This window comes from Scyliorhinus canicula, chromosome 8 (genome assembly GCF_902713615.1).
Source record: "Scyliorhinus canicula chromosome 8, sScyCan1.1, whole genome shotgun sequence".
NCBI lineage: Eukaryota > Metazoa > Chordata > Chondrichthyes > Carcharhiniformes > Scyliorhinidae > Scyliorhinus > Scyliorhinus canicula.
Genome location: NC_052153.1, coordinates 190,382,413 through 190,397,213, shown reverse-complemented (window position 1 = coordinate 190,397,213; position 14,801 = coordinate 190,382,413). Strand labels below are relative to the sequence as shown.

The following is a 14,801-nucleotide window of genomic DNA, read 5'->3' as shown; positions in this document are numbered from 1 at the left end:
AGGAATGGGCTCAGTTCAGGGGCTATGAGGAATGGGCACAGTTCAGGAGCAATGAGGAATGGACTCAGTCCAAATGCAATGAGGAATGGGCAATGAATGCTGGCTGTGCCAGCAATGCCACCTTCCATGAGATAACAAAGAAAACAATCTTCAACAATGGGGTGCCCAGCACAAGTGATGGAACTCACCCATCTGCGACTAGGTCCCGTGGCATGTTTCCCGCTGCGAAGGCCGGTAGAATACCACGCCATATCCTCTGACCCCGACCTCATTAACTATGCCCACGGGTATTTAACGCTGTATTCCATGATGGGGCGGACATGATGGCGAGTGTTACACTATCATATCCGGATACCATATTGAAAAGGTGCCTAACTTCACTGTCCCACCATTGAAGAAATAAAATTGATCCCCTGAGGAAAAAGTGATGGAACTCCAGGAGCACTCTGAGACTGGATGGACCTCCTCAATGGCACTGAAGCTGCAAGATTCACCTGATAGATGTTTCCTCCGCCTGCTGCAGTGGTGTTCCGGGGTCCAGGCATGCTGGTGCCTTCCATCCCAAACTCCGGAGGCAGCCCCAGGCTTGTGCAGGTGAGTCTCAACATCTGCATAGCACATGGTTCCAGATGTGTTCTGGACTGGTGTGTTTTCCTGCTGGCACGGAGAATTAGGAGTCCGGGGGGCCTTCATCTGCTTCCCAGTAGTGGGATGCAAATCAGTTTCACTCCAGTCCGCCATGGCAGGCACCAGCGGGAGATCCCATGAGAAATTCACATCGACGTGAAACCGATTTCCCGCCGAATAGTGCCCCCCCCCCCCCCCCCCCAACTGAATTCATTGAAGGAGCCATGGGAGAATTCAGCTCCAAGCTGTTTGCAATTTGATTCAGCCAGTAGTGCCAAGTAGAAGATCCATCTTGCCCTCTCTTTAAGGTCCCAAGCATCACAGATACCAGTCTTCAGTCAACTCAGTTCATTCCACATGATATCAAGAAACAGCTGAAGGCAACAGCCGTGGCCCTGACAATATGCCAGCAATACTACTGAAGATTTATGCTCCAGATCTGGCCATGCCCCTAGCGTCCAGTACAACTACAACACTGGCATCTACCCGAATGACTCCCATGCCTGAATCTCCAAAATACATCCTTTACTCACAAAGGTATGCGCAGAGCTCTTAAATCTACCCCAAGTTTGTGCTCGTTCTCACCTGGTAAATTCCCTGTAGCTTTGTCCTTGTTGCAACCACGTGGGATTCTGATCCAGTTTTAGGTGGAAGTACCTGCGACCTGTGTCTGATTTGTGAAGGACATTTTCTGTAGCCTGTCGTTTAGTACTGATGAGGGAGGATGGGTCATCCGACTGATTCATTAGCAAAACAAGGAAACCACTGACCAAAGAGGTTGATTCCTGCAGAGGACAAAGCAGTGGAGTGATTTGTTATGGGCACATCTTAAATGTTTTTGACATAAGGACATAAAGAAAACCCAGAACAAAAAATGGCACATTGTCAAGATCCCGGTTCTGTCCACCTCCGAATACTGACACTATTGTGTACTTCCCAACCACACCACATGGTATTCATCCACTTTAAAGATAATATAGAGCCTTTCTCCCTAACTCTCTGACAATTTAACATTGGCGGTAATAACTCTCTGATGCCTAAATCCACCCACTCAAAAGATAGATTCATGGAGCTTTACAGGACAGAAAGATGCCCTTCTGCCCATCGTGTCTGCACTGGACATCGAGCATCTATCTATTCTCATCCCATTTTCCAGCACTAGTCCAACTGATTTCAAGAAGCCAATTCCCCGAAACCAATTCTCTGGGAATCTGAAAGACCGGTGCAGATCCAATGGGCCGAATGGCCTCCTTCTGCACTGATTGTATGGATTATCCTGTGGGATTTTATCGTGCTCAAGACTGCTAAATTTTGTCCTCCCATGCTGTGTTCAATGTTATGTTTACTTCCACCTCATTGATAGCTTTTGTCATTTTTGAAGACCTGTATCCTGTCTTTCCTCAGCCTTCTATTCCATTAATAGTCACGTGAGCTCTTCCTCATTATCAGTCTCCTGATGCTTCGAATCATCCTGCTCAGTCTACTCCCAGCCTGTTCTAATGTTTCTAAGCCCTTTCTTCAAAGAGGTAGGTTTAAAGGGATGTCTTAAAACAAGAAAGCAATGGATTTGGATTTGTTGTCACATGTACTGAGGTACAGTGAAAAGTATTGTTCTGCGCACAGTCCAGGCAGATCGTCTCATACATGAAAAACATAGAACATACGATAAATGCACAATGTAAATACATAGACACAGACATCAGGTGAAGCATATGGAATGTAGTGCCACACAGTAGAGAAGATGTGTGGCGAGATCAGATCAATCCATAACAGGGTCATTCAGCAGTCTGGTAACAGTGGGGAAGAAGTTGTTTTTGAATCTGTTAGTGCGTGTTCTCAGGCTTTTGTATCTCCTGCCTGATGGAAGAGGTTGGAAGAGAGAATAACCCGGGTGGGAAGGGTCTTTGATTATGCTGTCTGCTTTCCTAAGGCAGCGTGAGGTGTAGACAGTCAATGGATGGGAGTCGGGTTTGCGTAATAGACTGGGCTGTGTTCACGACTCTCGATAGTTTCTTAAGGTCTTGGGCTGAGCAGTTGCCATACCAGGCTGTGCTGCAGCCTGATAGGATGCTTTCTATGGTGCATCTGTAAAAATTGGTAAGAGTCAATGTGGACCTGCTGAATTTTCTTAGTTTCCTGAGAAAGTATAGGCGCTGTGCTTTCTTGGTCGTAGCGTCGACGTGGGTGGACCAGGACAGATTGTTGGTGATGTGCACAGCAAGGAGTTTGAGGCTGTCAATCATCTCCACCTCGACCCCATTGATGCAGACAGGGATGTGTGCAGTGTTATGGGCCAGGGTTTAGAGAACCCCAAAGTGCATCATGACCCACAATTTTTAATAGATTTTGTGGTATGGGGAGCACACGGCCCACTCTACAGATGTGGTACAGCAGAAATAGAAAAGTATTTTTTGAAGCAAAACAATGTTTCTTCTATGAACTCAAGTTAATCTTTTTAAAACATACAGTGAACATCTTAGCAACCATTAATTCAAATACAATCCCCAAAGAATATAACACTAAGTAATCCTTAAGCTGACTTTTTAACATCCATAAGAATTAAAAAAGAACTTTTAACAAAAGCACATCAGGTTAAAGTCACTACTGAGGGCAGTTATTAGTTTTAAATCACCAAAGGATCGATTCACAGTGATTAGATTACAGAGAGAGAGACTAATACCCCTTCTGGCTGTGACTGCAGCTATCCAGCTCTGAAAACGAAACTAAAACACACCCTGCAGCAAACAGCCTAAAACAAAAGTAAAAAGCTGACAGACAGCCCAGCTCCACCCACACTCTGACATCACTGATAAACACCTATTTCTTAAAGGTACATTTCTTAAACACCCATTTCTTAAAGGTACTCTCACATGACCAGCTCCTTAGTTTTGCTGACATTGAGGGAGAGATTGTTGTCGTTATGCCACTCCACTAGGTTCTCTATCTCCCTCCTGTACTCTGACGCATCATTGTTTGAGACCCGACCCACTATGGACATCATCAGCAAACTTGTAGATGAAGTTGGAGCCTCGCAGCCGTGTGTGTGTGGGAGTACAGTAGGGGGCTAAGTACGCAGCCTTGTGGGCCCCGGTATTGAGGACTATCGTGGAGGAGGTGTTGTTATTTATCCTTACTGATTGTGGTCTGTGGGTCAGGCAAGTAGAGAGGCTGAGAAATTTAGGGAGGGAATGCCACAGCTTATTGCTGAGGCAACTGGGGGCTTGGCCACCAATAGTGGAGCAATTAAAATCAGAGAGCGCATGAGGTCTAAACTGGAGGATGCCAGATATCTTAGAAGGTTGTAGGGCTGGAGCAGGTTAGAGAGATAGGGAGAGGTGAGGCTGCAGGGATTTAAACATGAGGGTGAGAATTTTAAAATCGAGACACATTCCGACCAAGGTGTGTGTGTAACAATCCTCTGCGGGGGAACAAAAAATGTTTATGTTCACCAGTGTTCGGGGTATTCGGATTAGTTTTATGTCTTTCCTCTGCATCGTCACTCAAAACATCTAGGCCTTAAGAGAGGGCACTGAAGTGATTTGCAAGAATAGCTCCAGGGATGAGGAATTTCAATTATGTGGCGAGATTGGGGAAATTGGGATTAATCCCCTTAGAAAAGGTTCAGGGAGGAGGTGTATTATGTTTTAATAGAATAAGGAAATTAACGATTCCACTGGCAGAAGTAAACAGGGGACACAAATTTAGTGGGGAGAGATGTGGAGAAATGTTTTTACACAGCACCTTCTGACCTGGAATGCAGTACCTTGAAATGAAGCAAATTCAATAACTATCAAAAGGGATCTTTCGTAAGGTCTGGAGTGGGGATATTTGTTGATGAATGCACTGCGTTCAGTACCATATGCAACTCCTCAGAAACTGAAGCAGTCCCTTTCCATACGCAGCAAGACCTGGACAATATTCAGGCTTGGACTGAGAAGTGGCAAGTGTTATCCGTGCCACAAGTGCCAGGCAATGATCATCCCCAGCAAGAGAGAATCTAAACACGGCAGCACAGTGGTTAGCACGGTTGCTTCGCAGCTCCAGGGACCCGGGTTAAATTCCCGGCTTAGGCCATTGTCTGTGTGGAGTCTGCACGTTCTCCACGTGTCTGCATGGGTTTCGTCTGGGTGCTCCTGTTTCCTCCCACAAGTCCCGAAAGACGTGATTGTAGGTGGATTGGTTTATTGTCACGTGTGCCTAGGTACAGTGAAAAGTATTGTTTGCGTGCAGCTCAAACAGATCATTCATTACATGAAAAAGAAATACATAATAGAGAAAACATAAAATATAATGTAAATACATTGACACAGCCATTGGGTGAAGCATTAAGAGATTAGTATGGTTATAGGAGCTGTAAGAAGACCTGTGTGAGAGAGTTTGCAGTCGCAACATTCTGGCGCCATCTATGGGTGATCTGCACTTTGCAATGCAATGGCTTTTCTTTCTGCTTCCATACCTTTACCTCTGGTGGTCTCCCCATCTACAAGTTACTCCTCAGCAACATCTGAATGCACAATATTAGTTTTCACATGATGACACCCAGCTCTACCTCACCACCACCTCTCAACTCCCAACTGCTGCTAATTTATCAGATTGTTTATTGGACACCAGCCATTGTTTTCGATCACTACTCCAAACTCTTTTCCCGAGCTACCCCCAACTCCATCCCTCTTCCTGGCAAGTTTGAAATTAGCTAGTCTGTTTCAATCTTGGTGTTACGTTGGATCCCAAGGTGAGCTTCCAACCCCATCTTCGTGCCATCGCGAAAAAAAACCTCCCATTTCCACCTCCATAGCATCTCCGTTACAACCTCCACCCTCAGATATGTGAGCTTCTCCAATTCTGGGCTCTTGTGCATTCCCAATTACAGCTGCTCACCAATAATGGACATGCCTCCAATTGACCAGACCCCAAGCTCTAATTCCCTGTCTACAACATCTATTTCCTCCTCTTACACATTCCTTCAGATTTATCTCTTTGTCCAAGCTTTTGGTCATCTGATCTAATGTATTCTAATGTGGTTTGACATTCTGAATTCTCCCTCTGTGTACCCGAACAGGCGCCGGAGTGTGGCAACTAGGGGATTTTCACAGTAACTTCATTGCAGTGTTAATGTGAGCCTACTTGACAATAAAGATTATTATAAACAAATCCCGGAGATTCAATGGCATTACCATCGCTGAATCTCCCACCATCAACATCATGGGGTTACCACTGACCAGAGACTGAACTTGACCAGCCATGTAAATGTTGAGGCTACAAGAGCAGATCAGAGGTTGGGAATTCTGCAGCAAATAACTCACCATCTGACACCCAAAGGCTTGTCCACCATCCACAAGGCAGAAATCAGGAGTGCGATGGAATGCTCTCCACTGGCCTGAATGAATGCAGCTGCAGCAACTCAAGTCGCTCAACGTCATCCAGTAACCCGCTAGATTGGCACCCCAGTTCCCACCTTCAATATCCACTCCCTCCAGCAGCAATGCCACCAGTGGCAGCAGTGTGTATCATCTACAATTGCACTGCAGCAACTCCGCAAGGCTCCTTCAGCAGCACCTACCAAATCGGTACCACCTGGAAGGCCCAGGGCAGCCCTCGCATGGGAACACCAGTGTATGCAAGCAGGGGCCCCTCCAAGCCAAACACCATCCTGTTGGGGAATTACATTGCCATTCCTTCAATGTCAAAATCTTGGAACCCCCTCCCTAACAGCACTGATGATGTACCTATTTTCGATGGTTTTTTTATTTGTTCATGGGACGCGTGCATCGCAGGCTGTGCCAGCATTTATTATTGCCCATCCCTAATTGCCCTCAAGGGGACAGTTACGAGTCAACCACATTTCTATGGGTCTGGAGTCACATGTAGGCCAGACCAGGTAAGGACAGCAGATTGCCTTTTTACGACAATCGACAATGGTTTTTTACTTTTATTGAATTCAAATTTCACCATCTGCAGTGGCGGGATTTGAACCTGGTTCCCCAGAGCATTATCTGGGTCTCTGGTTTACTAGTCCAGTGACAATACCATTACTTCACCGCTTCCCCTTGCCATGTTACCTACACCAGATGGATCCAGCAATTTAAGATGGTGGCTCACCATCTTCTTAAGGGCAATTAGCAATGGGCAGTAAATTAGCAATGGGCCAGCAATGCTGACATCCCACGAATGAGTAACAAAATGCTTGAGAAGGAGATATATCTGCAAGGCTACACAGAGAAAGGGGAGGAGGACTAATTGGATAGTTGTCAAAAAATAAAAACAGGAGCAGAGAAGTAATTGAGAATTGGCACTGGTTAGCACTGCTGCCTCACAGCACCAGGAACCCGGGTTCGATTCCGGCCTCGAGTGACTGTGTGGAGTCTGCACGTTCTCCCCGTGTCTACATGGATTTCCTCCGGGTGGTCCGGTTTCCTCCTACTCTCCAAGGTAAGGCGGATTGGCCATGCTAAATTGCTCCTCGGTGTCCAATAGATTAGATGGGGTTATGGGGATGGGGCGGGAGCGGGGGCCTCGGTAGGGTGTTCTTTCAGCGTGTTGGTGCAGACCCGATGGGCCGAATGACCTCCTGCAATGTAGGGATTCTATGATGACAATGCTGGCTGCCTTTAACAAGGTGACTTGAGTTTCAGAAATTAAAATCTGCTCTTCTGAGCCCCCAAGTGGCTCGAGTGTGGAACTGCATGCAGCCGCGAAGCAAGGTTTTTAAACTGAGAATTTACCAATGCACAGGCTTTTGCGAATGAAAAATGTGGCAATGGGTTGCGTAGTCTAAACAGGGAATCCCTATTACGGTGTTACAGATGTCACAGGCATCTATGTGCAACAATGGTATCAAAGGGGCTGGTTTAGCTCACTCAGCTAAATCACTGGCTTTTAAAGCAGACCGAACAGGCCAGTAGCATAGTTCGATTCCCGTACCAGCCTCCCCGGACAGGCGCCGGAATGTGGCGACTAGGGTCTTTTCACAGTAACTTCATTGAAGCCGACTTGTGACAATAAGCAATTTTCATCTCATTCATTTTTCAACACAATTAACATGGGAAATCGGCATCAGGAATATATCAGGGTGCGTGAACATATCCATTTCAATATATATACATGCTGCTGCTATGGGAAAAGAGTGAGATGTGGGACTAATTAGATAGCAGAGAGCTGACACAAGCACTGTGGAACAAATGCTCTATGCGAGAAGTATAATTCCATGCTTTCAAGATTCGATGATACAAAGTGGCAGAGTAACATGTAACCTAAAGGAAAATTGGGAATCGAGGCAATAAAAGCAATGATCCCATATTAATCAGTGTAATTGTTTTAAAGCAATAATAATAATAATAATAATAATCGCTTATTGTCACAAGTAGGCTTCAATGAAGTTACTGTGAAAAGCCCCTAGTCGCCACATTCCTGCACCTGTTTTTTCATAGAATTTACAGTGCAGAAGGAGGCCATTCGGCCCATCGAGTCTGCACCGGCTCTTGGAAAGAGCACCCTACCCAAGGTCAACACCTCCACCCTATCCCCATAACCCAGTAACCCCACCCAACAATTTTGGACACTAAGGGCAATTTATCATGGCCAATCCACCTAACCTGCACTTCTTTGGACTGTGGGAGGAAACCGGAGCACCCGGAGGAAACCCACGCACACACGGGGAAGATGTGCAGACTCCGCACAGACAGTGATCCAAGCCGGAATCGAACCTGGGACCCTGGAGCTGTGAAGCAATTGTGCTAACCACAATGCTACCGTGCTGTTCGGGGAGGCCGGTACGAAAATTGAACCCACGCTACTGGCATTGTTCTGCACTACAAGCCAGCTGCTGGCTGTTTAGCCCACTGTGCTAAACGAGCCCCAAACCAGTACAAAAAGCTTTTAAAACACACAGTATTTGACAAACCTGATCACTGTACTGACCTTTACTGCAGTCAGCTGAGAAGATCCATCTTGATACACCATAGTTAAAACAATGACTGATGCGTGAGTCACCTCTTCCAGTACCTTAGACCTTTGCTCATCGTCTAGACTGAAGAGATCACAAATTTGTGGCATAGGTGTTGATTTCACCATCCCTTTGGTGCTGTGGCCCTGATCATCCTTCGACACATTGTACACCACTGGCTGTTTCGGCGGGAATATGTTTTCTGGCTTCTTTACACTGTGTTCTGTCATAGCCCTTTTCCTTTTGAGGCAGTTAGGCTTCTTCTCAACTGTCTTATCCTGAACTGAACTGAGTCTTTCCCCTACAAAATCCAACATCTTGACTGGCCCTGGAAATCCCTGGTTAACTGAAAAGTTCTGTTGTGCCAATGCCTGATGTTGCAGTGCAGAACCCGGAGAGCGCAGACAGACAGCTGCTCCTGGCTTCCTCATGTCTAAATGAATGGGGGCATGTGCTTCTGGGCATTCCTTACCAACTAGATTAATCACACTGTCTCCAAAACGTTGTGAAGTTCCTTCTGTTAGTCGCCAGGAATTATTTTTCTGTTGAGACACAAATATTTGCAGTTTCTTCATTTCACCATGAAAAGCATTTAAAAGGAAATTAGATAAGTACATGAGAGAAAATGGATGAGGATATGTCGATAGGGTGAGCTGAAGGAGGAGGCTCATGTGGACCAGCAGAGACCACGGGCTGGATTCACCGTTACTGAGACTACGTGCTGATGCCAGCAGAGCCTGTGTGGTCTTACACGACCGTAAAATGGTGTGAAATCCTCACCAATTCCAGTACCGGTGAGGGGCTAGCATCGTCGCCGACTGAAACTCCAGCCTCCCGCGCCGATAACGGCCGGAGAATGGCCGGTCCTGGGCCACGCATGCACGACCTGCAGTGGTCATGCTGTACAACATGGTGCCGGTCGTGCGTGACCCCAACCCGCCATCCGTGACACCACAGCCCACCCCATGGCCACCCCCCCACCAGTCCCCCCCAGCCCTGGCAGAAGGACCCCCCCTCCCCCTCCCCCCCCCCCCCCCGTCCCGGCCAGCTGGCTGAGTGTGGTGACGCTAGACACAATCCGCAGCCGGCATGCCGGGTTCCCGACCGCTGGGACTACACGTGTCCAGCGCCGTCGGGAACACGGCCCATCGGGGGCGGAGCATTGTGGGTGGGCCGTTGAAATGGCGCGTGCCATGAAGACGGCAGTTTGGAGGGGGCGGAGCACGGTGGGCCGGCACGGGCACCGATTTCAGCCCGAAAATCCATTCTCTGCCCGATCGCCGAACACGATTTCGGCGTCAGGCTACGGAGAATTCCGCCCCATATGTTTCTGTGCTGTAAATTCTAGGTAAGGGGCAATGGCATAAATTAAATTACAGGGATGTACATATTCTCTCTGAATATTATTTGAATGGATGGAAAATGCAGGAAATGCATGATCATATGATGGAGATGGTGGTGCTATAGTAATGTCACTGGGCAAGTAATCCACAGACCCATTTGACATGGGCTCTAATCCCACCATGGCAACTGCCACTGAGATGGCCCCTCTCCCCAACCATCACCACCATTCCCTGATATTTTTTGTGGGGTCAGTGTGGGCGCACCTTGTTTGCAGGAGACTGTAGGCAACTATTGGGTACGCAGACCTCTGCTTCCCGGAGACCCCTATACAGGAGCCACTCGTTTCCAGCCCCCTTAAAGACTTTTAGAAAGCGAGCCGTGTTCTCTTGTTTAAATACTCAATCTGCCACATGTGTTGTATCCTCTGCTCATTGCCAAGGGAATATCCCTGCTGCATTCAAAATCAGCCAGTCGTTCAAAAAATATAATCTGGATGTTCAATCACCCAATTAACCTCCAAGACATTAATATATTCCTATGACAGACGTAATGCTATTAAAGAGATTGATTCACATACAAATTCAAATTTAACTACTAAATTACCTTTTCGAAAGCTGCTGGATGAATCACAAAGGCCTCAGGCAGGCTCCTTTAACTTTATTGTCTGACATTTGGTTTTAGAATTTTTCAACATTTGATCTTGCAAACATGAATTATTAAAAACTTCACTTAAATGAGGCGCTTCCCCTGGCTGGAGTGTCTAGTTGCTATGGGTCATGGTCCCAGGTCAAGGCAACTACACAGGACTGAGATGAGGACAAATTCCTTCATTCATGGGGTTGTCAATCTTTCTCTATCGCAGAGGACTGTGGATCTCAGTCAGTCAATCAGTATATTCAAGACCAAGGTTAATAGATTTTTCTTAAATTTAAAATACCCAATTCTTTTGTTTTTCAGTTAAGGGACAATTGAGCTGGGCCAATCCACCTATCCTACACATCATTTGGATTGCGGGGAGAAACCCACACAGACATGGGGAGAATGTGCCAACTCCACACAGGCAGTGACCCAGGCCCGGGAGCAAACCCAGGTCCTCAGTGCCATGAGGCAGCAGGGCTAACCACTGAGTCACCGTGCAGCCAGGTTAATAAATTTCTTTTGACCACGAAGAGAATCAAGATATAGGGGGAAAGGGAAAGTGGAGTTAAGGTAGAGGATCAACTGCTATTTTGCTGAACAGTAGAGCAGCTCCAAAGGGTCTTATGGCTGACTCCTACTCTTATTTTTTATGCCCTATATGCAACAATTTGTGTCTAGATAGCACTTTTAACATAGTGAGATGCCCAAGGTGCTCCATAGGAACGTTATCCATCAACGTTTTACATTGAGTCACATAGTATATTGTGGCAGACGACTAAAATCTTAGTCAAAGAGGTAGGTTTTAGGAAGAGTCTTAAAGGAGGGAGAGAGATAGATTGGTGAAGATGTCTAAGGAGATAATATCTGAGTTTAGGGACTTGGTTGTTGGGGCACAGTCGCCAATGTCAGAATAATTAAAATGGGGTATATTCAAAAGACCAGAATTAGAGGGTAGTAGAGAGAGTACAGAAGAGATTTACATCAATATTGCAGGAATGGAGAATTTTAGACAGGCTGGTTTGTTTTCTTTGTAACAGAGAAGGCTGAGGGGGGGGGGGGGGGGGGGGGGGGGGGGTTAAAAATAGTAAGAAAAGCAAAAGGGTCTTTTTTACAGAAACAACCCAAAGCTAAGTCTTATGGATGGAAATACAGTGGAAGGAACGTGCTGCTAGGCAGAGCAGACAAAGAAGAAGCTATCGTAGAGTCATTGCATCATTATGGCACAGAAGGATGCCTTTCGGCCCATCGAGTCAAGTGCCGTGCAATCCCGTCTGTCCCACTCACCCACTTGGTGTCAGCGGTCCCGCAAGTTTATTTCTCTCCAGTACCCATTCAATTTCCTTTTGAAATCATTCATCTTCCATGACTCAAAGTGGCGCGAATCTCCGAGAAGATCGCGCATATACACACTGACATCAAGTTTCTACAAAGATGCAAGAAAGCAGACAAGATCCCGAAAGGACAACAGATCACAAACCCACTCAAGTCGGCCTACAGCACAGACTACGCTGAGAGACGCTGCCGTCGCACCTCTCTCACACTCCTCAACCACCTCGGACACCAGCTCTACAGCAGACGACGCAACCGAGAAACCAAGATAAAGTCCATATTCTTAACTTGTTCTCAGGAAGCAGCAGACCAGCTGTGGGACACCGCCAAGCAGACGAGACAACGATACTACATCACGTATATGCACACCAAGAACAGGAAGCTTGAGAAATTCAGCATCACCACCAGCAGCAACCAAGCCTCCCCCGGTACCACAGTAGAAAACAATACAGGGAAATCCATTGTCAACTTGTCGGACTACACCCTTCAACCAGACGAAATCAAAGTCCTCAGCAGAGGGCTCAATTTCTGCACCACCACCAAAATGAACCCACCAGTCTCGTGGCAAACATGGTGGAATTCATCAGGCGAATGAGGTTCCATGTGTTCTTCCACAGACACCAAGAGGCCGACAGCGAACCCAATGAGACAACCAATGAACCGGAACAGCAGACAGAGAGATCTGTGGTGCAGCAACCTAAGAGGAAAGAGTCGAATTGGATCCCTCGGAAGCCCTCTGCCCTACACTCGACATGTATGCTCAAGCCGGCAGGAGTCGCGTAAATGCCAGATTCATCAGTCACAACATCTCCACATCATCACCACCCTGATGGGCAGTGAGTTCCAGGTCACTGCAACTCATTGCATATAAAAGTATTTCTTCACATCGCCTCTGCATGTCTTGCCCAAAACCTTCAATCTGAGTCTTCTGGTACTGTACCTGCAGCTAACGGGAACAACTTTTCTGTCTACCTTAATTAAGCCTATCGTAATCTTTTACACTTCTATCAAATGTCCTCTGAACCCCCTTTTTTCCAACACCGGCATCTGCAACCTAACCTTTAGCTAAAATTTCCCATCCCTGGAACTTTTCTGGTAAATCTCCTCTGCAACTTCTCAAGGACCAAAATATCCTTCCTAAAGCCTGGTGGCCAGAACTGGACTCAATGCAGGACACTAACCAGAGCTTGAGAATAAAGAAAGAAAATGCTGGAAAATCTAAGCAGGTCTTGAATATATTCAAGAGGCGACTAGATATAGCACTTGGGGAGAATGGAATCAAAGGCTAAAGGGGAGAAAGCAGGATTGGGCGAGTTGAATTATCAGCCATGATCGTGATGAATGCTCCTATCTTCTATGTATCTATGTCTGACAGCATATGTGGAGAGAGAAGAGCTAGCGTTGCGAGTTTGGATGACTCATCGTTAGAGCTGGCAAGAAGTGGAAAGAGAATGAAGTTTATATTATTGTGGCGGAAGGGGTGCTGCTGTAGGGCTGGATAGAGGGCCAGCAATAGGTGGAGGCTGGGGAGCGATTAACAGAGATGTTGTGGACAAAAAGACAAGGGGATGTAAATGGGAGATGACCATGGCTAAGAAGGGTGTTGATAGTGGCACATTAAGAGATCAGAATGTGTTAATGGCAGAACAAAGGTAAGCAGTGTGTCAAAGGAAAACCTGGAACAGGGAACAGGTGGCCCAGGTGGGGTGGGGGAGAGGAGACGGTGGTCAGGGAAAACCAAGATGGAAAGCGGGATAAAAAGGGAGGATGGGAAAATGAATCGATGGAAGAAATAGAATAAATTAAAGCAAATAAAAACGGGGTGAAGGTGGAGGAGACAGTTCACAGTCTTAAGTTGCTGAATTCAATGTTAAGTTGCGTTGTTGGAGATTGCGTTCCTTAACACCTTAAAGGAAAAGAAAAAGTTTCTACCCAGTTTCTGTAACAGTTCGGAAAGATGTCTGATGCCATGGGTCAGCACTTACTAGCAAAGCATCAAAAGTCAAGGGACAGAAACAATGAAAAGTGTTATCGGTGGTGATAGTCCCAGCTCAGTTTTGTACGAAGAAAGTTAATAGCCAATTCTATTAATGATGTAATACAATTTGATATTGATGTTTACCTGTGGATCAGATGTTTGGGCCTCTTTTACGCTGAAGAACATTTTGTGTGGTCTCTCCACAATTATATTCCCTTTAACAAACAACAAGAATCATTCAACATTTGATTGCCATTTCTTTATTCAGGCATTTCATGCAGTCAAAATAAACATGGTAAGAAGTCTTACAACACCAGGTTAAAGTCCAACAGGTTTGTTTCCAATCACTAGCTTTCGGAGCACTGCTCCTTCCTCAGGTGATTCACCCGAGGAAGGAGCAGTGCTCCGAAAGCAAGTGTTTCAAAACCAACCTGTTGGACTTTAACCTGGTGTTGTAAGACTTCTTACTGTGCTCACCCCAGTCCAACGCCGGCATCTCCACATCAAAATAAACATGAGAAAAGTATGCAGCTCACCCCATCATGCGGCTGTTTCTACTCATTACAGTCTATAACCAGAACATGCTTAAAAATAATCAAAGGAAATGGAAAAGTTTAAGCAGTGGACAGCATTCTCTGATCTTGTCCGTGACAGGCCCATTGCGAGTGAGAACAGGAAATTTGGTGTTCCAGTCAAAATTTCATTCACTGACAGCGACACCAGAAAAAAGGGTAGCAACCCCCAATGCCTCACAATGCCGGGGTCCCAGGTTCAATTCCGGCCTCGGGTGACTGAGTGGAGTCTGCACGTTCTCCCCGTGTGTGCGTGGGTTTCCTCCGGGTGCTCCGGTTTCCTCCCAGTCCAAAGATGCGCAGGTTAGGTGGATTGGGCGTGCTAAATTGCCCCTTTGTGCTGAAAGACGTGCAGGCTGCCTGGTGTCGT

At 46.5% G+C, this 14,801-nt stretch overlaps 1 protein-coding gene across 3 annotated transcripts in view; it reads right to left on the bottom strand.

Annotated features, from left to right (window-relative positions):
* poln (polymerase (DNA directed) nu) overlaps window positions 1–14,801 on the bottom strand; it is a 479,439-nt gene that overhangs the window by 356,299 nt on the left and 108,339 nt on the right. For all 3 annotated transcript variants that reach the window (XM_038805894.1, XM_038805895.1, XM_038805896.1), the window contains 3 exons: window positions 14,004–14,074; window positions 8,545–9,111; window positions 1,213–1,412 (listed from right to left, as the gene is read on the bottom strand). In XM_038805894.1, coding sequence (XP_038661822.1) covers window positions 1,213–1,412; window positions 8,545–9,111; window positions 14,004–14,074 — 838 coding nt within the window. The remainder of the gene's footprint in view (window positions 1–1,212; window positions 1,413–8,544; window positions 9,112–14,003; window positions 14,075–14,801) is intronic.